Raw genomic sequence first — 27,046 nt, 5'->3', positions numbered from 1 at the left:
TGTATGACCACGACACTACAAAAATGCCTGGGTGAACAAGAAACACGGCCGGACTACATCGATGTAATAAGAAAGTCAAGCAAAGCTAGAAAACCTCTTACAAATGTCATGATTGATACCCGCTCAAGGAAGTGTGGAAATATATTATATAATAAAAGCAAAACTAATCCGTGTCAACCAATTTTTTTAAGGGGAGCGCCAACCATTTTTAAGCGTAAGATTTAGTTATATACGTTAGATAACCTCTACCCCACATAAGCCATTGCCAAGTTCGCACATGACAAATCAATCGGCTCTCAAAGAAAGAGTAAACAAGGTGAGCGAGTTACCGGCACGAGCAATATAAGCTATCTAAAAACCTATCAAAAAGGCATGGTTAGCCGGTTGATAAAACCATCCTTGTGAAATAAATAATACTCTATGTTGTCCGTCCTTTTATAATTCATACCACACAACATCATTATATAAATAGGTTGGATATGGATGACAAAGAAAGGAAGAATTAACAGCGAGAAGACGTACATTTTACACACACTATCCCTTTTTTAGAGAGGAATTATATTCCTACTTTCAAAAGGGTTGTACACGTGCCAGTATTAAAATAGAAAAAAACACCCGAATATTTTAAAGAAAGCACTACTGCCTAGGTGTATTATTCAGTTGTTTTTCGAGGTAACGTGTATTATTTAGTTCCTAGGTCAAATGGAACTATACGACCATAATTTCATGGTGAGCCTGTTTTAGAAATTTTTGATGAATACATATGAACTTTTATTTATATTTCACTTGGTTGGAAAGGTTTTCTATTGGGGATAGAAGAGCGACACCCAATTGAATAGATGAACATGAAAAGGGGAAATACAAAAGGAATCCAAACATAATCTATGTAGATTGGCATGACTCAGTGCTATGGTTTTTGTTGTCACATACAAAATCTTTTACAAACAACTTAATATACACAATAAAACAACAGATATGTCTTTCCTCATGATATATGTATTGACTATAGTATTTTTTATTTTGTATGATATACAAAATAAACAACAGCACATGTTAGTAGTTAAATTAAAAACATTTTCCATGTCTGCAGATGACTTTACTGAAAATAGAACGATGACAAATCATTTTCCATATTGTGTATTTGACTATAATTTTTTCCATAATTTTGCATGGCAAGCTCAACATCTCATGCAAATATAGGTATGAAAAACTCATAGGAAATCTAGCCGCGCAGATGCGCGGGTCACCTTGCTGGTTATACTTATAGCCTCTAAAATCAATTTAGTTGTTTAGACGGAACTTAATCATTGCCCTGATCAGTCCAAACGTGAGGGCATGTAATCTCTACTTGGATATATAAAATTGTATAATAATTAATATTGACCAAATAGAAAGAAACCTAAATTATATAGACCCAAAGTGTCAAGAATAACCGAACCATTAGCTGCATTTTTAATTGCCAGAGAGCAACCTGCATGACTTACCCATGGAGTATATGCAAAATATATTTTCTTTTCTAGTTTAGTTCAAACACTTGCCAATCTATACCAAGAGTATCTTTTCTACTGTTTAAAAGCTAGCGACAAAAACCAGACACAACATGTTTGAGAATTTTTTTTGTTATATGGTTTTAAAATTTACCAAATTGATAAGAATCATGCTGGCAATCTTCACAAATTCAGCCCCAAGTTTCCACATCACTATTGTGAAGTCGAGGTCTATTGTAGACTGCATTCTTCAAAGTAGAAACAGCAGCCAAACAATCTGAATGATGGGATGGATTACAACTGTCGTCAGTGCTTTTAGTCCTTAAGTCAGGCAATAATTTCGGTTTCTTCAGCCTCGAGTCACAACATGTGAGAGAAGACACGGGCAATATGATAGACCCCTCCAGATTACAGTTGCTGCACCAGTGCTTCCTTGTCCAGTATTAGCATCATAACCTGCAACCAATATGATTTATTTTCTGCACATATGCACCCGGAGTATCAAATAGCCATAAATCATTGTCGGCGGGTTAACTCGCAAGAATTGATTGAACTCTTTCGAAGATATTTTGAGATGTTCTATTGAGCAACAATTGCACTAAACAACATTATTTATAAGATTGCAATTTATATCATACTAGAGACAAGCCGGCATCTCCAATACAAAAATTATGTACTTCATATTCTAAAAATATTCCATACTAAATGTTATTGGCTTCCTACCATACACCTTCACAATCATTTGTAATTAACAACAACACTGGTAAGTTATCTTCTGAAACAAATAGTGAAGTTCATTCGCATTTTATCTCTTTTGGTGGATGAAGGGGTAATTGCCCGGCGGTTTGAACCTGATCTTGAACTGGCGCCCTGGTCGGTACCGGACATAGCCTCGCACGGGCAGCCCCTCATGGTCCGCCGTTGCATGGACTTTTAGGGTACCCTCTACCGAAATGCCCTGGCAGCTTGCAAATGACGCAGCCGAGAGGATCTCGGCCTTTGAGGCAGCTTAAGAAGGCCTCATGGCCCGGCGCACCACTGATGTCCCGGCGTCGGTCCGAGTGGTGTAGCTGTACGTGCGCGCTAATTATTGATGGCTCCTTACTTGTCCGTATGTTCCTTCAGGATAAGAGATTCGTCCATCCTCCATCCTCGTCTGAAGAGGAAATGTTGACAAGAGCGGAGGGGATGACCACGATGGATTTAGGTACCGCCGCTCAATCACAATGCCCAGATCCGGAGTATTACAGGCATGCATGGCGTGGGATGACTCTCCCCGCGGCAGGATTCGTGGCGCTGAGGTCAAATCTACTGCATTCACGGGCGGGGCCGAAAGGGAGTCCGGAACCTATGATGGACCACTGGTCGAGAGCGAGCTTGCACGGGACCGTGGCCGGAGCTGGATCCGGAGTGAAACCTGGGAGGGGATGGGTGAGCCATAATGGCAGAGTGGGTGACCGTCACGGCCAGAGTGGCCTATGGCGCGGAGGAGGGAGCGAGAGTCTCAGGAACGAGACCTAGCGTGCCCTCTCGAGATCTACTCCGTTTGTGTGTACGAGTTGGGATCAAAAAAGAAAATAAAGAACATAGAGAACAAGTGCGAGATGATAAAATGGAAGAAAGACACTTTGATTAGTGGTTTCTATGTATGCTGGGTTTTTTTTTTCCACAGCGAGGCACAAATACCATACTTAGTATAATAGTAGAACCATATATTCATCCATAAACACTGAAAATATATTCATCCATAACATCCCCCCGACCCTCCTCCCACGCACCATTTTTTTTTAATATATTGTGGCTAGAAGCCAATTTGTGCTTCTCCTGGAAACAAGACAAAACAAAAAAATGAAAGAAATAAACTTTCATTAGTGGTTTCTATATGTGCTGATTTTTTTCCATAGCAAGGCCACAAATCCCATAATCAACATAAGAGTAGAACTATATATTCATCCATAAACACTGCTTGTACAATAACACAACTTACTTGAATCATAGCAATACATATCCATCGCCGGTCTAAACTATACTAGCCGTGTGAAGCCGCGGCGGCCTGCCGTGCTTGTGAAATTGCCCATCGTCGGTTTAGCTGTGATTTGTCCGACTGTTGTTTTGGTGTGAGAGATCAAATCAATGTAGCATAGAAGTTTTCTTCTATTGTAGAATATCAAAAGGGAGAGTATATTTGTTGCTGCCGTTCATTGAAAGTATATCTCTCAATTTTCTGTCAAGGGCCTCAAAATGGTGGCGGTGTACCATTGGAGCACCATCCCAAAGTAGCAGACATGTTTCTTCAAGCAAAAATGCATGAACAAAGCCCCTAGTATCCTAAAATCCCATGCTACAATCTAGTCCCACGAGTGCCTTGCACTATTTGCTTTAAATTATATATATATAAATTGGTTACTTTCACTATTTTGGAGAGAAGTGGTCACCTAACTCCCAGGCATCTATCTACCAATCTATTATATTATTATAACGATAGAAAACGAACGGTGAAGATTTGAAATAATAGAGTGATGACAAATCAACGGCAGAGATTAGTTAAGCTCTTCTCGCAAATAGAAAAAAAAAAGATTAGTTGACCTCAACGTGGCAACGCCAAGCGATATGCAATGATGATGATGTGTGTGTGTGTGTGTGTGTGTGTGTGTGTGTGTGTTTTGCGATAGAGTACTTGAGGACGTGTTATTGTATGACCACGACACTACAAAAATGCATGGGTGAACAAGAAACACGGCCGGAATACATCGATGTAATAAGAAAGTCAAGCAAAGCTAGAAAACCTCTTACAAATGTCATGATTGATACCCGCTCAAGGAAGTGTGGAAATATATTATATAATAAAAGCAAAACTAATCCATGTCAACCAATTTTTTTAAGGGGAGCGCCAACCATTTTTAAGCGTAAGATTTAGTTATATACGTTAGATAACCTCTACCCCATGTAAGCCATTGCCAAGTTCGCACATGACAAATCAATCGGCTCTCAAAGAAAGAGTAAACAAGGTGAGCGAGTTACCGGCACGAGCAATATAAGCTATCTAAAAACCTATCAAAAAGGCATGGTTAGCCGGTTGATAAAACCATCCTTGTGAAATAAATAATACTCTATGTTGTCCGTCCTTTTATAATTCATACCACACAACATCATTATATAAATAGGTTGGATATGGATGACAAAGAAAGGAAGAATTAACAGCGAGAAGACGTACATTTTACACACACTATCCCTTTTTTAGAGAGGAATTATATTCCTACTTTCAAAAGGGTTGTACACGTGCCAGTATTAAAATAGAAAAAAAACACCCGAATATTTTAAACAAAGCACTACCGCCTAGGTGTATTATTCAGTTGTTTTTCGAGGGAAGGTGTATTATTTAGTTCCTAGGTCAAATGGAACTATACGACCATAATTTCATGGTGAGCCTGTTTTAGAAATTTTTGATGAATACATATGAACTTTTATTTATATTTCACTTCGTTGGAAAGGTTTTCTATTGGGGATAGAAGAGCGATACCCAATTGAATAGATGAACATGAAAAGGGGAAATACAAAAGGAATCCAAACATAATCTATGTAGATTGGCATGACTCAGTGCTATGGTTTTTGTTGTCACATACAAAATCTTTTACAAACAACTTAATATACACAATAAAACAACAGATATGTCTTTCCTCATGATATATGTATTGACTATAATATTTTTTATTTTGTATGATATACAAAATAAACAACAGCACATGTTAGTAGTTAAATTAAAAACATTTTCCATGTCTGCAGATGACTTTACTGAAAATAGAACGATGACAAATCATTTTCCATATTGTGTATTTGACTATAATTTTTTCCATAATTTTGCATGGCAAGCTCAACATCTCATGCAAATATAGGTATGAAAAACTCATAGGAAATCTAGCCGCGCAGATGCGCGGGTCACCTTGCTGGTTATACTTATAGCCTCTAAAATCAATTTAGTTGTTTAGACGGACTTAATCATTGCCCTGATCAGTCCAAACGTGAGGGCATGTAATCTCTACTTGGATATATAAAACTGAATAATAATTAATATTGACCAAATAGAAAGAAACCTAAATTATATAGACCCAAAGTGTCAAGAATAACCGAACCATTAGCTGCATTTCTAATTGCCAGAGAGCAACCTGCATGACTTACCCATGGAGTATATGCAAAATATATTTTCTTTTCTAGTTCAGTTCAAACACTTGCCAATCTATACCAAGAGTATCTTTTCTACTGTTTAAAAGCTAGCGACAAAAACCAGACACAACATGTTTGAGAATTTTTTTTGTTATATGGTTTTAAAATTTACCAAATTGATAAGAATCATGCTGGCAATCTTCACAAATTCAGCCCCAAGTTTCCACATCACTATTGTGAAGTCGAGGTCTATTGTAGACTGCATTCTTCAAAGTAGACACAGCAGCCAAACAATCTGAATGATGGGATGGATTACAACTGTCGTCAGTGCTTTTAGTCCTTAAGTCAGGCAATAATTTCGGTTTCTTCAGCCTCGAGTCACAACATGTGAGAGAAGACACGGGCAATATGATAGACCCCTCCAGATTACAGTTGCTGCACCAGTGCTTCCTTGTCCAGTATTAGCATCATAACCTGCAACCAATATGATTTATTTTCTGCACATATGCACCCGGAGTATCAAATAGCCATAAATCATTGTCGGCGGGTTAACTCGCAAGAATTGATTGAACTCTTTCGAAGATATTTGGAGATGTTCTATTGAGCAACAATTGCACTAAACAACATTATTTATAAGATTGCAATTTATATCATACTAGAGACAAGCCGGCATCTCCAATACAAAAATTATGTACTTTATATTCTAAAAATATTCCATACTAAGTGTTATTGGCTTCCTACCATACACCTTCACAATCATTTGTAATTAACAACAACACTGGTAAGTTATCTTCTGAAACAAATAGTGAAGTTCATTCGCATTTTATCTCTTTTGGTGGATGAAGGGGTAATTGCCCGGCGGTTTGAACCTGATCTTGAACTGGCGCCCTGGTCGGTACCGGACATAGCCTCGCACGGGCAGCCCCTCATGGTCCGCCGTTTCATGGACTTTAAGGGTACCCTCTACCGAAATGCCCTGGCAGCTTGCAAATGACGCAGCCGAGAGGATCTCGGCCTTTGAGGCAGCTTAAGAAGGCCTCATGGCCCAGCGCACCATTGATGTCCCGGCGTCGGTCCGAGTGGTGTAGCTGTACGTGCGCGCTAATTATTGATGGCTCCTTGCTTGTCCGTATGTTCCTTCAGGATTAGAGATTCGTCCATCCTCCATCCTCGTCTGAAGAGGAAATGTTGACAAGAGCGGAGGGGATGACCACGATGGATTTAGGTACCGCCGCTCAATCACAATGCCCAGATCCGGAGTATCACAGGCATGCATGGCGTGGGATGACTCTCCCCGCGGCAGGATTCGTGGCGCTGAGGTCAAATCTACTGCATTCACGGGCGGGGCCGAAAGGGAGTCCGGAACCTACGATGGACCACTGGTCGAGAGCGAGCTTGCACGGGACCGTGGCCGGAGCTGGATCCGGAGTGAAACCTGGGAGGGGATGGGTGAGCCATAATGGCAGAGTGGGTGACCGTCACGGCCAGAGTGGCCTATGGCGCGGAGGAGGGAGCGAGAGTCTCAGGAACGAGACCTAGCGTGCCCTCTCGAGATCTACTCCGTTTGTTTGTACGAGTTGGGATCAAAAAAGAAAACAAAGAACATAGAGAACAAGTGCGAGATGATAAAATGGAAGAAAGACACTTTGATTAGTGGTTTCTATGTATGCTGGGTTTTTTTCCACAGCGAGGCACAAATACCATACTCAGTATAATAGTAGAACCATATATTCATCCATAAACACTGCTCGTACAATAACACAACTTATTACCTGAATCATAACAGTACATATATACAGCCGGTCTAAACAATATATGGCGTCAAATCCGGCCGGCTGGTTAACTATACATCACATCTGATCACACTGTGGTTATCTCAGCTTAGTCATTTTATTTATGCAATACGCTGCTACGTACGTACATGCACGCTCGCATGCGTGCATGCATGATGCATATAGCCTAGTACGGGCTCACCCCGGGGAAGTTGCCTGGCGGGTTGTAGCTGCAGATGATGAACACACCGTCGCCGCTGTCGCAGACGACGCGGGCGCAACCGATGGCCGTCGAGTCGTGCCACACCACCTGCGTGTAGTGCCCGCAAGACTCACCCTCCGGCGCCGAGCAGGTGTTGCTGTCGTGGTCGTAGTACTGCTTCTCCGACACCCACGAATTCACGGCGTCCGTCGCCGTCCACTCGGTCCCGCCGCCGCCGCCTCCGTAGAGGTTCTCCCCGTACGGCCGGCCATCAGGAGTATGGATCAGCTGGCAGTCGCCGCGGCGCTGATTCGCGTAGTCCTGCGCGAAGGCTGCCACCGTAGCGTGCCATGTCACCTCCCCAAGGCCCACGTCGGCGCGCGCCGCGTTGTGGGCGTCCACGAAGTCCTGCTCCGAGTTCTGGGCCGTGACCGCCATGGCGGACGCGAGAGCTAAGAGCACCACTACTGCTAGCTTCGGCGAGTACTCCATCGCTGATTAAGCCTTACAAAACTAATCAAGGAAGATGTATCTGTAACGATGAGATAGACTGCCACCATGCGTACGTTGTGTATTTATACTGCCTGCACAAGATCGATTGCTTCTCTGAGGTATAACTAAGCTTGGAAAGTTTCATAGAGAAAATATATCTCCACGAATTACACTGGTCAAATTCGAAGCACATGTGCGCGCGTTGAGGTAGTCAGATATCATCGTGGGCGGCCTGTTGTTTCTTCTGATCGAGATTACCTATGCTGATGTGGAGGAACTTCGTCATTTGATCTCGTGGCAAGAACAACCTACCTAAAAACTCCATTATCTTCATTGTCCGAGAAGAGGTCAGCTCGTACTAATCGGGACACATGTACCTAGTAGCTAGCCAACTAGGTGCTAGTGGTACAAACGTGTAAAATGATTAAGTTCAAGAATATTTCTTTCGGGTTCAAGTTGTACAACTTGTTAAGGCAATTGGTACTCGCACGTAAGAAACTTTTTTGCTTGTAATTGAGTCGTTCTAATACTGTGTGCCGGTTGTGCATAGGATTTATTTATCCGTTGGAGATAATATATGAGCAGCTAACATATCTCTTTTATTTTGCTTTGTCATGCCGCTGTCATTTTCATGTGGATTGCAACTTTTGTAACATCCCCCCGACCCTCCTCCCACGCACCATTTTTTTAAATATATTGTGGCTAGAAGCCAATTTGTGCTTCTCCTGGGAACAAGACAAAAGTCAATATGTTCTTTAAATTGGAATGTTATTTGTGGTCCTTGTTGTCAGTCAAATGAGTTAATTTTCTTGTTCAACTTCAGGCGAAATTGATTTAACCTTGGCCATGGTCGCGGAAATCTTATTTTGAACGTGACACAACTTGCTTTATGTATAAAGCGGGGCGTGAGCTTTTTCGGTAACGTGACAGAACTTAATCAGCAGAAAGTTTTTTGTGGCTCTTCTTTTGTCTTTCTAGCTATACTGTAACTTTATGATCATATTGATGTCCTGGTAGATGGTATTTGGAGATAAGAAAAACTCGGCAACTATACAATGTGTGCAAGTAGGAGTGATGCAAAGTGATATGCCTCGGCAAAGTGGTCGATCGATGATGCAACCGTGGGTGAGCAGAAAGAAGCACGGGACAAGTAAAGAGAGTGTCGAAGACGACGGGAAACATCACTGATATTGGCTGGAGTGGTGGGAGTTGTGCGCATGACCATGTAGCTATAGAAGTGGGACCCAAGGCAATGATTTGCCGAAGTAGTGGGATACAGAGTGTGTGTGCATTATGACAGAGTGGTGCATCGTGTGATGTTGTCAGTAGAGCGAGAGAAGAGCTGACCGGCAAGAAGAGGAAGGAAGGTCGGTAATATTATGCTGAGTGTTTCCAGTTTTCGCTCGGCAAATTGGGTTTTATGCTGAGCACCCCATAAAATAACACTCGACATACAACCGGCCACTCAGTGTTTGCAGTTTTTCTTGTGGTGAATGGCAACATGAATTCTGTCTGTACGAGTTGTATCCGAATAAAGAGAATGCACAACATAGGGAACAAGTGTAAGAGATGAAAAAAATGAAAGAAACAAACTTTCATTAGTGGTTTCTATATGTGCTGATTTTTTTTCCATAGCAAGGCCACAAATACCATAATCAACATAATAGTAGAACTATATATTCATCCATAAACACTGCGTGTACTATAACACAACTTACTTGAATCATGGCAATACGTATCCATTGCCAGTCTAAACGATACTAGCCGTGCGAAGCCGCGGCGGCCTGCCGCGCTTGTGAAATTGCCCATCGTTGGTTTAGCTGTGATTTGTCCGGCTGTTGTTTTGGTGTGAGAGATCAAATCAATGTAGCATAGAAGTTTTCTTCTATTATAGAATATCAAAAGGAAGAGTATATTTGTTGCTGCAGTTCATTGAAAGTATATCTCTCAATTTTCTGCCAAGGGCCTCAAAATGGTGACGGTGTACCATTGGAGCACCACCCCAAAGTAGCAGACATGTTTCTTCAAGCGAAAATGCATGAACAAAGCCCCTAGTATCCTAAAATCCCATGCTACAATCTAGTCCCACGAGTGCCTTGCACTATTTGCTGTAAATTATATATATAAATTGGTTACTTTCACTATTTTGGAGAGAAGTGTTTACCTAACTCCCAGGCATCTATCTATCTATTATATTATTAAAACGATAGAAAACAAACGGTGAAGATTTCAAATAATAAAGTGATGATAAATCAACGGCAGAGATTAGTTAACCTCTTCTCGCAAAAAGAAAAAAAGATTAGTTGACCTCAACATGGCAACGCCAAGCGATAGGCAAACAAAGTACACACATACGTCTTTGGAGGCACATAAGCAAGAGGACTCCAGAGTCCATACGCTGCCCAACCTTCACCAGCGATAGGCAAACAGAGTCCACACGTACGTCTACATAGGCAAGGCCGGCGTCTAAGCAAAAGGAATCCATATGTTTTTTGCGATGAAGCAAAACGAGTCCATATATGCGAGGAGTCCATAGCTCAACCTATTCAATGCAAGCACACGCGGATTCCATTTGAAGTCCAATTAGTAGTTCTTTTTTTAGTACTTGATGATGATGATGTGTGTGTGTTTTTTTTTGCGATAGAGTACTTGAGGACGTGTTATTGTATGACCACAGCACTACAAAAATGCATGGGTGTGGATTGGAACAAGAAACTCGGGCGGACTACATCGATGTAATAAGAAAGTCAAGAAAAGCTACAAAACTTCTTACAAATGTCTTGATTGATACCCGCTCAAGGAAGTGTGGAAATATATTATATCATAAAAGCAAAACTAATCGATGTCAACCATTTTTTAAGGGGCGCGTCAACCATTTTTAAGCGTAAGATTTAGTTATATACGTTTGATAACTGAATGAACTTCTTTTTAAAATGCAATACACAAGCATCGACATCTACAACAAGTGTAGACAGAGACTGGGGGTTATCCTTCTTTAAAAAAAAAATACTACAACAAGTGTAGAGGGCCGAACGGGTTCAATGGACCAACATTATATACGTTAGATAACTGAATGGACCTCTTTTTAAAATGCAATACAGTAGCATCGACATCTACAACATGTGTAGCCTGATACAGAGGCCGGGGGGTATCCTTCTTTAAAAAAAACTACAACAAGTGTAGAGGGCTGAACGGGTTCAGTAGACCAAAAATTAAATGGATGTAAGAACCTCGGAGGTTCTACCAGGTTGATCCACGTTGCACATTATTTGGCTCTACTGTTGATCGTCGCGATTATGATGAGCAATTGTGTATATGAATCAGATTTTTCTTAAATTATTATATATATCAAATTTGTTATTAGGTCGACATAAAATAAAATAATTTAAATATGAAATTTGATATCAGGATCTGCAAGGAAATTATCACTTTAATGTTTTATTAGGTGGACAAGTATTAGGCTATTTTATATATAAGAAATTCAAAATAAAAATAGAAGGAAGCTACATTGGCAAAAATTCTATACATTATTTTATCGGGATTGCTAAATCATAGTGGACTAAAACTTAACGAAGTCTCAGTCGATGCTATATTGCTTAGATATTACATGAATATCCGTGTAAAAAATAAATATTTTTCTTTCTTCCTTTTGTATGTTCTCCCACTTGATTGAGACTTCGTTAAATCTCAATCGACTAAGATCTAGCCATACCCTTATTTTAATGAAATGAAAAATAGGTAAGATTTAACGATAGAAAGGAATGGTTTGAATTAAAGAAACTGGAGATCTTCACGTTGCAGTTTTAAACTTTCTGGCCAATCAAGTTGAAGAGCCTTGATAATATTAGGAAGATAATGTTACCTAACAGCCGGATGAGACCAGGAACATGGCAAAACCGGTTGACCAGTCCAAAACCAAGACAAGGGTTGTGTTTTGAACCATGTGGTAAGTTTAGGGTACAATTCGGATGGTTTTAGAGTTGAGGGTTGTAAATCAAACCGAATGGTTAGTTGAGGGTTGAAATGTGGACTTTTTTCTTATTCATGCAATATATTGGCTGCTACGTACATGCACGAATGCATGCATAGCCTAGTACGGGCTCACCCCCGGGGAGGTGAACCCTATCTTGAACCCCCCCTGGTTGGCGCCGGACATATCCTGACCTCGCACAAGCAGCCTCTCTTGGATCGCTGTTTCGTGGATTTTGAGGGCACTCTGCCGAAATGCCTTGGCAGCATGCAAATGATGCAACACAGAGGATCTCCGCTGCCCTTTCTCCAGTAGTGTTTGCTAAGGCATCGGCAACACTTGCCTTTGAAGCGGCTTAAGAAGGCCTCGCGGCCCGGTGCACCATTGATGTCCTGGAGTAGGTCCGAGCGGTGTAGCTGTAGGCACGCGCTAATACCCGATGGCTCCTTGTGCATCTATTCCTTTGGGATTAAACCTCCGTCCATCCCTCCTCCTCGCCCGAAGAGGAAATGATGAGGGCGGAGGGCATGGCCATGATGGATTTTAGGCACTACTGCTCAATCTAGGGTGGGGCGCCCAGATCCAAAGTATCACAGGCATGCGTGGCATGGGATGACTCTCCCTGCGGCAGGAATCGCGCCGTCGAGGCCAGATCTACTACAGACACGAGCGGGGACGCAAGCGAGTCTGAAACCTGCGACGGACCGCTGGGCGAGAGTGAGCTTGCACGAGACCATGGACCGCGGCTGGAGCTGGATCCAGAGCGAAACCTAGGAGGGGATGGGCGAGCCATAATGCCAGAGTGGGTGGCCGTCGCGGTCGGAGTGGCCTATGGCGCGGTGGAGGGAGCGGGAGTCTTAGGAACGAGACCTAGCGTGCCCTCTCAAGATCTACTCCGTTTGTCTGTACGAGTTGGGATCCGAAAAAGAAAATACACAACATAGAGAATAAGTGTGAGATGACAAAATGGAAGAAAGACACTTTGATTAGTGGTTTCTATGTATGCTGGGTTTTTTTCACAGCGAGGTACAAATACCATACTCGTATAATAGTAGAACCATATATTAATCCATAAACACTGCTTGTATAATAACACAACTTATTACCTGAATCATAATAGTATATATACAGCCGGTCTAAACAATATATGGCGTCAAATCCGGCCGGCTGTTTAATTATATATCACATCTGATCACACACACTTTGGTCATCCCAGCTTAATCATTTTATTTATGCAATACGCCGTACGTACATGCACGCCCGCATGCATGCGTGCATGCATGATGCATATAGCCTAGTACGGGCTCACCCCGGGGAAGTTGCCTGGCGGGTTGTAGCTGCAGATGATGAACACACCGTCGCCGCTGTCGCAGACGACGCGGGCGCAACCGATGGCCGTCGAGTCGCGCCACACCACCTGCGTGTAGTGCCCGCACGACTCGCCCTCTGGCGCCGAGCAGGTGTTGCTGTCGTGGTCGTAGTACTGCTTCTCCGACACCCACGAATTCACGGCGTCCGTCGCCGTCCACTCGGTCCCGCCGCCGCCGCCTCCGTAGAGGTTCTCCCCGTACGGCCGGCCATCAGGAGTATGGATCAGCTGGCAGTCGCCGCGGCGCTGATCCGCGTAGTCCTGCGCGAAGGCTGCCACCGTAGCGTCCCATGTCACCTCCCCAAGGCCCACGTCGGCGCGCGCCGCGTTGTGGGCGTCCACGAAGTCCTGCTCCGAGTTCTGGGCCGTGACCGCCATGGCGGACGCGAGAGCTACGAGCAGCACCACTAGCTTCGTCGAGTACTCCATCGCTGATTAAGCCTTATACAAAACTAATCAAGGAAGATGTATCTGTAACGATGAGATAGACTGCCACCATGCGTACGTTGTGTATTTATACTGCCTGCACAAGATCGATTGCTTCTCTGAGGTATAACTAAGCTTGGAAAGTTTCATAGAAAAAATATATCTCGACGAATTACACTGGTCAAATTCGAAGCACATGTGCGCGCGTTGAGGTAGTCATATATCATCGTGGGCGGCCTGTTATTTCTTCTGATCGAGATTACCTCTGCCGATGTGGAGGAACTTCGTCATTTGATCTCGTGGCACGAACCTACCTAATAACTCTACCATTTTCATTGGCCGAGAAGAGGTCAGGTCGTACTAGTTGGGACACACGTACCTAGTAGCTAGCCAACTAGGTGCTAGTGGTACCTAAACGTGTAAAATGATTAAGTTGAAGAATATTTCTTACGGGTTCAAGTTGTACAACTTGTTAAGTCAATTGGTACTCGCACATAAGAACCTTTTTTTGCTTGTAATTGAGTCGTTCTAATACTGTGTGCCGGTTGGTACATAGGATTTATTTTTCCGTTGGCGATAATATACGAGCAGCTAACATATCTTTTTTATTTTGCTTTGTCATGCCTCTGTCATTTTCATGTGGATTGCAACTTTGGTAACATCCCCCCTACCCCCCTCCCATGTACCATTTTTTATTATGTATTGTGGCTAGAAGCCAATTTGTGCTTCTCCCGGGAACAAGACAAAAGTCAATTAATTTTTTAAATTGGAATGTTGTTTGTGGTCCTTGTTGTTAGCCAAATGAGTGCTAATTTTCTTGTTCAACTTCACGCGAGATTGATTTAACCTTGGCCTTGGTCGCGGAAATCTTGTTTTGAACGTGTCACAACTTGCTTTATATATAAAGTGGGGCGCGAGCTTTTTCGATAACGTGGCACAACTCAATCAGCGGAAAGTTGTTCTTGGCTCTTCTTTTGTCTTTCTAGCTATACTGCAACATTATGATCATATTGATGTCCTAGTGCATGGTATTTGGAGATAAGAAAAACTCGACAACTATACAATGTGTGCAAGTAGGAGTGATGCAAAGTGATATGCCTCGGCAAAGTGGTCGATCGATGATGCAACCGTGGTTGAGCAGAAAGAGGCACGAGACAAGTAAAGAGAGTGTCGAAGACGACAGGAAACATGATTGAGATTGGCTGGAGTGGTGGAAGTTGTGCGCATGACCATATAGCTATAGAAGTGGGACCCAGGGCAATGATTTGCCAAAGTAATGGGATACAGAGAGTGTGTGCATTATGACAGAGTGGTGCATCGTGTGATGTTGTCAGTAGAGCGAGAGAAATAGCTGGCCAGCAAGAAGAGGAAGGAAGGTCGGTAATATTATGCTGAGTGTTTCCAGTTTTTGTTCGGCAAATTGGGTTTTATACTGAGCACCCCATGAAATAACACTCGACATACAACCGACCACTCATCATATGCAGTTTTTCTTGTAGTGAATGGCAACATGAATTCTGTCTATACGAGTTGTATCCGAACAAAGAGAATGCGCAACATAGAGAACAAGTGTAAGAGATGAAAAAATGAAAGAAATAAACTTTATTTCATTAGTGGTTTCTATATGTGATGATTTTTTTGCCATAGCAAGGCCACAAATACCATAATCAACATAATAGTAGAACTATATATTCATCCATAAACACTGTTTGTACAATAACACAACTTACTTGAATCATGGCAATACATAACTATTGCCGGTCTAAACTATACTAGCCGTGCGAAGCCGCGGCGGCCTGCCGTGCTCGTGAAATTGCCCATTGTCGGTTTAGCTGTGATTTGTCCGGCTGTTGTTTTTGTGTGAGAGATCAAATCAATGTAGCATAGAAGTTTTCTTCTATTGTAGAATATCAAAAGGAAGAGTATATTTGTTGCTGCCGTTCATTGAAAGTATATCTCTCTGTTTTCTGTCAAGGGCCTCAAAATGGTGGCGGTGTACCATTGGAGCACCATCCCAAAGTAGCAGACATGTTTCTTCAAGCAAAAATGCATGAACAAAGCCCCTAGTAACCTAAAATCCCATGCTACAATCCAGTCCCACGAGTGCCTTGCACTATTTGCTGTAAATTATATATATAAATTGGTTACTTTCACTATTTTGTAGAGAAGTGGTTACCTAACTCCCAGGCATCTATCTATCTATTATATTATTAAAATGATAGAAAACAAACGGTGAAGATTTCAAATAATAAAGTGATGAAAGATCAACGGCAGAGATTAGTTAACCTCTTCTCGCAAAAAGAAAAAAAAGATTAGTTGACCTCAACATGGCAACGCCAAGCGATAGGCAAACAAAGTACACACATACGTCTTTGGAGGCACATAAGCAAGAGGACTCCAGAGTCCATACGCTCCCCAACCTTCACCAGCGATAGGCAAACAGAGTCCACACGTACGTCTACGTAGGCAAGGCCGGCGTCTAAGCAAAAGGAATCCATATGTTTTTTGCGATGAAGCAAAACGAGTCCATATATGCGAGGAGTCCATAGCTCAACCTATTCCATGCAAGCACACGCGGATTCCAGTTGAAGTCCAACTAGTAGTTCCTTTTTTAGTACTTGATGATGATGATGTGTGTGTGTTTCTTTTTTTTTGCGATAGAGTACTTGAGGACGTGTTATTGTATGACCACAGCACTACAAAAATGCATGGGTGTGGATTGGAACAAGAAACTCCGCCGGACTACATCGATGTAATAAGAAAGTCAAGCAAAGCTAGAAAACTTCTTTCAAATGTCATGATTGATACCCGCTCAAGGAAGTGTGGAAATATATTATATCATAAAAGCAAAACTAATCCATGTCAACCATTTTTTAAGGGGCGCGTCAACCATTTTTAAGCGTAAGATTTAGTTATATACGTTAGATAACTGAATGAACATCTTTTTAAAATGCAATACACAAGCATCGACATCTACAACAAGTGTAGACAGAGACTGGGGGTTATCCTTCTTTAAAAGAAAAATACTACAACAAGTGTAGAGGGCTGAACGGGTTCAATGGACCAACATTATATACGTTAGATAACTGAATGAACTTCTTTTTAAAATGCAATACAGAAGCATCGACATCTACAACAAGTGTAGCCTGATACAGAGGCCGGGGGTTATCCTTCTTTAAAAAAAGAAAAAAAGTCAATTTTACTACCCTGAATAAAGTGGGTGGTTCACTTTACCCCCTGATCTATTTTTCGGCTTCTTTTACCCCCCAAACAAACCCAAACCGGACAAAACACCCTTTGGCTGGTTTTTCTCCACCCTCTGCTGATGTGGCACTAGTCAACGGCGGTTTTGAGCTGGGTGGGGCCCTCTTGTCAGGTCTGTCTCTCTCTCTCTCTCTCTCTCTCTCTCTCTCTCTCTCTCTCTCTCTCTCTCTCTCTCCAGGTACACCTGTCGGTGAGCAGAGTAGGGCCAGGTGGGGTCAGCAGGAGGTGGTGGCGCACGGGGCTGAGGCGGTGGTGGCAACCACCAGCGGTGGGTACTTGGGGCGGGCTCGCGCGGCGGCGGGATGGCGTGGCCGACGAGGTCGACAGGAGGCGCTGGCGCGCCGGCGAGCGGAGCAGGGCCAGGCGGGGTTGGCAGGAGATGGTGGCGCACGAGGTGGAGGCGGTGGTGGCAACCACCGGCGGTGGATACTCGGGGCGGGCTAGGGTGGCGGCGTGATGGCATGGCCGGCGGTGTCGGCGAGGCAACGGCGGCGCGGGGGCGGGGCAATCTGCGGCGGCGCGGGACGAGGCTCCTCTGGCAGGACGCTGGCGCGATGGAGGGGAGAGGGCGGCGGCTCCTGGGCGACGTGGTGAGGGAGGTGGGGCGCGGGTGGCTCGGGCCCGGGGCGAGCTCCTTCGGCGGCGGCGGTTCTGGCCTAGAGAAAGAGAGAGAGAGAAACCTGACAAGGGGGCCCCACCCAGGTCAAAACCGCCGTTGACTAGTGCCATATCAGCAGAGGGTGGAAAAAAACCCAGCCAGGGGGTGTTTTGTCTGGTTTAGGTTTGTTTGGGGGTCAAGAAGCCGAAAAATAGATCGGGGGTAAAGTGAACCACCGACTTTATTCAGGGTAGTAAAATGGACTTTTTTCAAAAAAAAACTACAACAAGTGTAGAGGGTTGAACGGCTTCAGTGGACCAAAAATTAAATGGATGTAAGAACCTCGGAGGTTCTACCAGGTTGATCCATGTTGGCACATTGTTTGGCTCTATTGTTGATTGTTGCGATTATAATGTACAATTGTGTATATAAATCGGATTTTTCTTAAATTATTATATATAGCAAATTTGTTATTAGGTAGACATAAAATAAAATAATTTAAATATGAAATTTGATATCAGGATCTGCAAGGAAATTATCACTTTAATGTTTTATTAGGTGGACAAGTATTAGGCTATTTTATATATAAGAAATTCAAAATAAAAAGGGAAGGAAGATACATTGGCAAAAATTCTATACATTATTTTATCGGGATTGCTAAATCATAGTGGACTAAAACTTAACGAAGTCTCAGTCGATGCTATATTGCTTAGATATTACATGAATATCCGTGTAAAAAATAAATATTTTTCTTTCTTCCTTTTGTATGTTCTCTCACTTGAGTGAGACTTTGTTAAATCTCAATCTATTGAGATCTAGCCACACCCTTATTTTATTGAAATGAAAAATAGGTAAGATTTAACGATAGAAAAGAATGGTCTGAATTAAAAGAAACTGGATATCTTCACGTTGCAGTTTTAAACTTTCTGGTCAATCAAGTTGAAGAGCCTTGATAAGATTAGGAAGATACTGTTACCTAACAGCCAGATGAGACCATGAACATGGCAACATCCCTAAAAAAACACAACAACACCGGGCAGCCTCGCGAGCATGTGCATCCCTCCACGTGTTGTTGGCAGCCTAGCGCGCCCTTCGCACGGGTAAAATCCACCATAGGACCACCAACAGGAGAAAGATTCAGCACGCCGTCTCAGCATGTGCAGCAGCCACAAGCCCCGCAAAAGGAAAAGCCCCATAGCTATTGTGCGAGCAAAAGAAACAAAAATCTGAAGAGGTGAGAACTCGATACTTCTATAGGTTGTGGCCTATTTGCTTAGTGTGTATACCTTTACCCCACATAAGCCATTGCCAAGTTCGCATGTGACAAATCAATCGGCTCTCAAAGAAAGAGTAAACAAGGTTAGCGAGTTAGGGGACGCAGCGAAAACACTTCGCAGACTGGTTCAAGAAATATGCTTGTGAAATGAAGGATAGTCACGCCTCAGCCTCTCTCCGCGCCTAGGATAGCCACGCCTCCCCCTCTCCGTGCCGCGCGCCGCTCTGGCCGCGGCGGCCACCACCATGCTGCCGCCCAGCATGGGCTCGCCGCCCCCCTCTCATCGGTGCAGGCTCCGGACCGCTGGACAGTCCCGTGCCCGCCTCCCCTAGCCCGTCCGAGGTACCCGACTCCCTGGATCTCGGGGCCCCGCCATCCCTAGATCTGGTTTCCACGCCGCGCCTGCTGCTGCGCGGTGAATGCTTTGCGGCAGCCACTCCCATCGATCCGGTAGGTACAAGCTCGCCCCCTGCTCGACGCCTGCAGTCCATCATCGTCATCCCTTCCCCTGCGGATAAGCTTGCCATTTCTGGCGTGGACGGTGGCTGGACCGAGGTCCACTCGCGGAAAAACCGCAAGCTCTCCCAAGATCCGGCGGCTCCTTGCTTGCCGCGCGCACCACTCCGCTCGGACCGGCGGCCGACTTTCAATGCGGTGGGTGGCCGTGAGGCCTTCTTAAGCAGGTTCAGGGGCCGCTGGTTCCGCTGCATCAGCAAGCACCACCGCCGGAAAGATTGTAGAGATCCCCTCCGTTGTGTCATCTGCAAGCTCCAAGGCCACTTTACCCAAGAGTGCCCTCAAAATCCTCGCAATGGCCACGGTGGACCTGCTTCCAGTAGGCTAGGCCCTCTCCCTGCTCGCGCTCCTATCCACGGCCGCATTCGTTTCCCCACCCCGCCTCCCCCGCCCACCCCGCGCACAGCCGCCGCGACGACCATGGCCGAGCTGAGCCTGGTCAACCCCACCCGTCGCCCTCGCGCCAGCCAAAAAGTAGGTGTGTCCACCCCCGCCATCGAGCAGAGCATCTTCTTCCTTCGCCGCCATGCCATCACGCTGCGCGCCACTGACGGCGTCTGCGCTACCTCGCCAATGGTAGTTGGTCGTGCCCTGGAGGCGCAACTCTGCGTCCCGCCGCACCATCTGTGTGTGATGGCGCACAACCCGGAGGACTTCTTCGTCATCTTCACGCAGCCGGCCCACCACGACAACGCGGTTCGCCGCGGCTCCCTGCGCGTCGACGGCGCCAACTTCGCCATTGCGCCGTGGGGAGAGAACGACCACGCCGGCCATGGCACCTTCAACCTCCACGTGCGCTGCGTCATCGAGCACCTGCCCCAGTAGTACTGGACGCTGGAGGGCGTCCAAGAGGTCTTCGGTGACGACAAGGTGCTCATCGATCGGCCCGACAGCCGTACCCTGGAGCGCGACCACACCAAGACTTTCGCCTGCTGAGTGTGGGTCTGGGACATGGCGTTCATCCTGACCCGACACACCTACTGGAAGCTGCCCTAGGGCGCCGGCCGGGTGGAGGAGATGGACGGCTACTCACCGTCGGACCACAGAGTTGCCCTCCCGCCCGGCGCGGAGCGTTACGACTTGCTCACCCACGTCGACAGGGTCGAGGACTGGTCCCCCTGCTCCCTGAAGTCGTCGCACTCCGCTCAAAGTGGCCTGCCCTCCTCCGACTCCGACCACGACGATGACCTGCCCCGCACCCTCCCCGGCACCTGGATCATGCATGTCGAGGACGGTCAGCCCATGGAGCACCACCGCCGTCAGTAACGCGCGCCTGTGGTGGACACGGGCTGCCGCGAGCTCCCCAGGGGCGGCCCCCGCCGCGACCATGACGGCCAGGGCGGGGGTGGCGGCGGCGGCCGTTCCTGGAAGGACACGCTGTTGGGCCGGGGCCGCGGTCAAACCGCCCAGGTCGATCGTGGCCAGGCCACGAGCAAGGAGCGACAGCGCAGCCGTTCCCCCCCAGCTCGTCGGTCAAAGAACACAAGAGGCCACGGGCGGCACGGCAGCCGCTCACCCTCTCAGGCGTACCCAAGCAAGAAGCAGCAGGGGAAAGCAAAGCTCGCTAGCCAAATCCACGTCCCTTCCCTTGCCGCGGCTCTGATTGGCTCCAGCACCACGCAAGATGACGTCGCAGAGTTCTTCGCCTCTGCTGAGAAGGCGCTCGCTGCACCCACCTTGGGCGACGCTGTTGCCGCGCTCCTGGACGAGGAGATCGCCACCACCATCGAGACGCCTCTGGAGTTCCATGACCGCGCCAAGCCGGAGGCGAGCAAGTCTGCGCCTAGGGTGCCGGACGTGTTCGGCCCTACGCTCTCGGGGCCACGCCACGCCCCAGAACACTTCAGCTGCCAGACTCCATAGCGCGCCGACACGGTCGCCCTCCAGCTGGGTGCGGTGACCCAGCAGGTCCAGCTCCTAGAGATCGACGGGCCTAGGGATGCTCCACGACGTGTCTTCAACGACAAGCCTGCCTCCCTGCTCGGTCCGGCGCCGGCCAAGCGCAACTCTGCCCCGCCAAAGTCTAGGGCGACCTCTGTCCCTCCCCCACGGCAGAGCGCACGCCAAGCTGCCCAAAACTGCAAGGTGCCTGTGGCGCAGCGCGGATCGCTCAGGTTGGTGCAAGGCCTTGGACTGCTGGGCCCAAAGGAGCGGATGATGAAGAAGGCGGCAGAAGCTCTCATCCGCAAGTTCGACGAGCCCCTCTCTGATGACGACATCGCCATCATCTCCAAGCTCACCAACAAGGACAAGGGCGCTCTCCGCACCGCGGCCGGGCTCAACGGTCCTGACGAAGTCGCCGAGGAGGCCGCGGTGTGATCATGTTAGTGCGACCAGCGTTCTTCAGTGTTAGTTTTAGTGGTAGTTTCCGGGGACGGCCAGCCCTAGGCCGGCTAGAGTTAGGTTATGTTTCCCTCTGTTGTACCAGTTTTAGTTTGTGGCTCGAGTCGCGCCGTCGTAGTTTGGGGCCTATTGGTGGTCGACGACGTCCCCCGGACCGACGGTGGGTGTACCAGTGCATTGCTTATCTTAGTATCTGTAGTCGCCGGAGATCTCTTGTGTGTCCCCATGAATGACGACCACTCCACACCCTCCCCCGATCATGAGCTGGAACGTGTGCGGGTTGAACTCCCCGGCGAAGAGGGAGGCAGTGCGAGAAGTGGTCGCGGCTCACCACGCCGCCATCCTCTGCCTCCAAGAGACTAAATTAGATGTTTGGACGCCGGAGTTCGTTCGCGACATCGGTGGTGGCACCCTGCAAGGTTGTGCTGTGCTGCCGGCCATCGGCACGTGCAGCGGAGCTGCCATCCTGTGGAACAAAGACATACTCTTCGTAAACACCCATGCCATTGGGCGGTTTGCGATCACGGCAAAGATCACCCTCGCCTGCAACCTCACGACATTCTGGCTCACCACGGTCTACGGACCGGCCGACGACGCGAGCAAAGATGACTTCCTCGCCGAGCTAGCTAGAACTGTGATACGTCTCCAACGTATCTATAATTTTTGATTGCTCCATGCTATATTATCTTCTGTTTTGGACATTATTGGGCTTTATTATTCACTTTTATATTACTTTTGGGAATAACCTATTAACCGGAGGCCCAGCCCAGAATTGTTGTTTTTTGCCTATTTCAGAGTTTCGCAGAAAAAGAATATCAAACGGAGTCCAAACGGAATGAAACCTTCGGGAACGTGATTTTCGAAACGAACATGATCCAGGAGACTTGGACCCTATGTCAAAGAAGCTTCCAGGAAGCCACGAGGTAGGGGGCGCGCCTACCCCCCCCCTCCCCCAGGCGCGCCCTCCACCCTCATGGGCCCCACGTTGCTCCACCGACGTACTCCTTCCTCCTATATATACCTATGTACCCACAAACGATCAGATACGGAGCCAAAAACCTAGTTCCACCGCCGCAACCTTCTGTACCCATGAGATCCCATCTTGGGGCCTGTTCCGGAGCTCCGTCGGAGGGGGCATCGATCACGGAGGGCTTCTACATCAACACCATAGCCTCTCCGATGATGTGTGAGTAGTTTACCTCAGACCTTCGGGTCCATAGTTATTAGCTAGATGGCTTCCTCTCTCTTTTTGGATCTCAATACAATGTTCTCCCCCTCTCTCGTGGAGATCTATTTGATGTAATCTACTTTTGCGGTGTGTTTGTTGAGACCGATGAATTGTGGGTTTATGATCAAGTTTATCTATGAACAATATTTGAATCTTCTGAATTCTTTTATGTATGATTGGTTATCTTTGCAAGTCTCTTCGAATTATTAGTTTGGTTTGGCCTACTAGATTGATCTTTATTGCAATGGGAGAAGTGCTTAGTTTTGGGTTCAATCTTGCAGTGTCCTTTCCCAGTGACAGTAGGGGCAGCAAGGCACGTATTGTATTGTTGCCATCAAGGATAACAAGATGGGGTTTTTATCATATTGCATGAATTTATCCCTCTACATCATGTCATCTTGCTTAAGGCGTTGCTCTGTTCTTATGAACTTAATACTCTAGATGCATGCTGGATAGCGGTCGACGTGTGGAGTAATAGTAGTAGATGCAGGCAGGAGTCGGTCTACTTGTCTCGGACGTGATGCCTATATACATGATCATACCTAGATATTCTCATAACTATGCTCAATTCTGTCAATTGCTCAACAGTAATTTGTTGACCCACCGTGAAATACTTATGCTCTTGAGAGAGGCCACTAGATAAACCTATGGCCCCCGGGTCTATTTTCCATCATATTAACCTTCCAACACTTAGTTATTTCCGTTGCTTTGATTTTACTTTGCATCTTTATCACAAAAATACCAAAAATATTATCTTATCATATCTATCAGATCTCACTCTCGTAAGTGACCGTGTAGGGATTGACAACCCCTTATCGCGTTGGTTGCGAGGATTTATTTGTTTTGTGTAGGTGCGAGGGACTCGCGCGTAGCCTCCTACTGGATTGATACCTTGGTTCTCAAAAACAGAGGGAAATACTTACGCTACTTTGCTGCATCACCCTTTCCTCTTCAAGGGAAATCCAACGCAGTGCTCAAGAGGTAGCAAGAAGGATTTCTGGCGCCATTGTCGGGGAGGCTTACGCAAGATCAAGTCAAGATTTGGACTCCCGGCAACGAGCCATTTCTGGCGCCATTGCCGGGGAGGTCTACGCAAAAGTCAACATACCAAGTACCCATCACAAACCCTTATCTCCCGCACTACATTATTTGCCTTTTGCCTCTCGTTTTCCTCTCCCCCGCTTCACCCTTGCCGTTTTATTCGCCCCCTCTTTTCCGGTTGCCTCTTTTCGTTCACTTTTTCTTTGCCATGTCGGAACCAAAAAGAGTTTGGGTTTCTCTCCCGAGTTTTAGCACTTTAGACAATCCTGCTATCTTATCTAAACTCATAAATAAAAATACTATGGAAAAGCCTGCCGGAGTTATCAATGAAAACCTTAGTAATTTTGATGAAGATGATTCTGGAATTTTTCGTTATTTACTCGATGAATCTTTGAAAGATGCTTGGGATAGGCTATTAAGGATCCGTGCCAGCTATGTACCTCAATACCAAATTGAGGTTTACTTAAAGAGCTTTTATGTTGGGTTGCCCGCTTCGTTCAAACAAGTTTTAGATTCTATTTTTGAAGAGGGTTTTCTCGAAGGGTACCCCCTAGATACCTATGAAAAGATGAAAACTATATTTGGGCACCCCATTAATGAGAAAGTTGAAATCACATCTCTTTTGCTTTCTTACCAAAACGAATCTATCAAAGAGATAAAAGCTAGCCTAGATGCCAATTTCCGCAACATACTTAATCTTTCTTCTACCATTAATGGCCATGTACTTTGTCAAAATAGAAAGATTAATTCCATAGATAACAAGTTTGCTCTCTTTTTCCCTAAAACCAAAGATGGCAATACCTAGATCTATCCTTGCTTTTATGCCTAGCTAGGGGCGTTAAACGATAGCGCTTGTTGGGAGGCAACCCAATTTTATTTTTAGTTTTTTGCTTTTTGCTTCTGTTTAGGAATAAATTTTTGATCTAGCCTCTGCTTAGATGTGTTTTTATGTTTTAATTAGTGTTTGTGCCAAGTTTAACCTATAGGATCTTCTTGGATGATAGTTATTTGATCTTGCAGAAATTTCCAGAAACTTTCTGTTCACGAAAATAATTGTTAAAAATCACCAGAACATAATAAATTATTGATTCCAATTGATGCTGATCAATAAAAAAATTGTCTAGGTCGTCCTGTTTTGGCTGATTTTTAGGAGTTCCAGAAGTTTGCGTTAGTTACAGATTACTACAGACTGTTCTGTTTTTGACAGATTCTGTTTTTCGTGTGTTGTTTGCTTATTTTGATGAATCTATGGCTAATAAAATAGTTTATAAACCATAGAGAAGTTGGAATACAGTGGGTTTAACACCAATATAAATAAAGAATGAGTTCATTACAGTACCTTGAAGTGGTCTTTTGTTTTCTTTCGCTAACGGAGCTCACGAGATTTTCTGTTAAGTTTTGTGTTGTGAAGTTTTCAAGTTTTGGGTAAAAGATTTGATGGATTATGGAACAAGGAGTGGCAAGATCCTAAGCTTGGGGATGCCCATGGCACCCCCAAGATAATCTAAGGACACCAAAAATCCAAAGCTTGGGGATGCCCCGGAAGGCGTCCCCTCTTTCGTCTACTTCCATCGGTAACTTTACTTGGAGCTATATTTTTATTCACCGCATGATATGTTTTTTGCTTGTAGCGTCTTGTATGATTTGAGTCTTTTCCTTTTAGTTTACCACAATCATATTTGCTGTACTCACCTTTTTAGAGAGACACACATGATTCGGAAATTATTAGCATACTCTATGTGCTTCACTTATATCTTTTGAGTTATATAGTTTTGCTCTAGTACTTCACTTATATCTTTAAGAGCACGGTGGTGGATTTGTTTTATAGAAACTATTGATCTCTCATGCTTCACTTAGATTATTTTGAGAGTCTTAAACAGCATGGTAATTTTATTAAATAAACCTAATATGCTAGGTATTCAAGATTAGTAAAAAACTTTATTATGAGTGTGTTGAATACTAAGAGAAGTTTGATGCTTGATGATTGTTTTGAGACATTGAGGTAGTGATATTAAAGTTGTGCTAGTTGAGTAGTTGTGAATTTGAGAAATACTTGTGTTGAAGTTTGCAAGTCCCGTAGCACGCACGTATGGTAAACGTTATGTAACAAATTTGAAACATGAGGTGTTCTTTGATTGTCCTCCTTATGAGTGGCGGTCGGGGACGAGCAATGGTCTTTTCCTACCAATCTATCCCCCTAGGAGCATGTGCGTAGTGCTTGGTTTTTGATGACTTGTAGATTTTTGCAATAAGTATGTGAGTTCTTTATGACTAATGTTGAGTCCATGGATTATACGCACTCTCACCTTTCCATCATTGCTAGCCTCTTCGGTACCGTGCATTGCCCTTTCTCACATTGAGAGTTGGTGCAAACCTCGCCGGTGCATCCAAACCCCGTGATATGATACGCTCTTCCACACATAAACCTCCTTATATCTTCCTCAAAACAGCGACCATACCTACCTATTATGGCATTTCCATAGCCATTCCGAGATATATTGCCATGCAACTTTCCACCATTCCGTTTATTATGACACGCTTCATCATAGTCATATTGCTTTGCATGATCATGTAGTTGACATCGTATTTGTGGCAAAGCCACCGTTCATAATTCTTTCATACATGTCACTCATAGTTCATTGCATATCCCGGAACACCGCCGGAGGCATTCATATAGAGTCATACTTTGTTCTAGGATCGAGTTGTAATCATTGAGTTGTAAATAAATAGAAGTGTGATGATCATCATTTTCTAGAGCATTGTCCCAAGTGAGGAATAAAAAAAGAGAGAGAAAGGCCATAAAAAATAGAAGGCCCAAAAAAAGAGAGAAAAGAGAGAAGGGACAATGTTACTATCCTTTACCACACTTGTGCTTCAAAGTAGCACCATAATCTTCATGAT

At 45.0% G+C, this 27,046-nt stretch overlaps 2 protein-coding genes across 2 annotated transcripts; both read right to left on the bottom strand.

Moving 5' to 3' along the window:
- Window positions 1-7,354: 7,354 nt before the first annotated feature.
- Window positions 7,355-8,153, bottom strand: LOC109772547 (pathogenesis-related protein 1-like). Its single transcript, XM_020331223.3, has one exon. It carries the CDS (start codon window positions 8,112-8,114, stop codon window positions 7,608-7,610), a length of 507 nt encoding a protein of 168 aa, XP_020186812.1. The 5' UTR covers window positions 8,115-8,153; the 3' UTR covers window positions 7,355-7,607.
- Window positions 8,154-13,101: 4,948 nt separating this feature from the next.
- On the bottom strand, window positions 13,102-13,919 carry LOC123493904 (pathogenesis-related protein PRB1-3-like). Its single transcript, XM_073498324.1, has one exon. The coding sequence runs from the start codon at window positions 13,880-13,882 to the stop codon at window positions 13,379-13,381; it is 504 nt and encodes a 167-aa protein (XP_073354425.1). The 5' UTR covers window positions 13,883-13,919; the 3' UTR covers window positions 13,102-13,378.
- Between the last annotated feature and the right edge of the window lie 13,127 nt (window positions 13,920-27,046).

The sequence above is a fragment of the Aegilops tauschii genome, chromosome 5, assembly GCF_002575655.3.
Source record: "Aegilops tauschii subsp. strangulata cultivar AL8/78 chromosome 5, Aet v6.0, whole genome shotgun sequence".
Taxonomy (NCBI): Eukaryota; Viridiplantae; Streptophyta; class Magnoliopsida; order Poales; family Poaceae; genus Aegilops; species Aegilops tauschii.
This window is presented reverse-complemented; position numbering and strand designations above follow the sequence as displayed.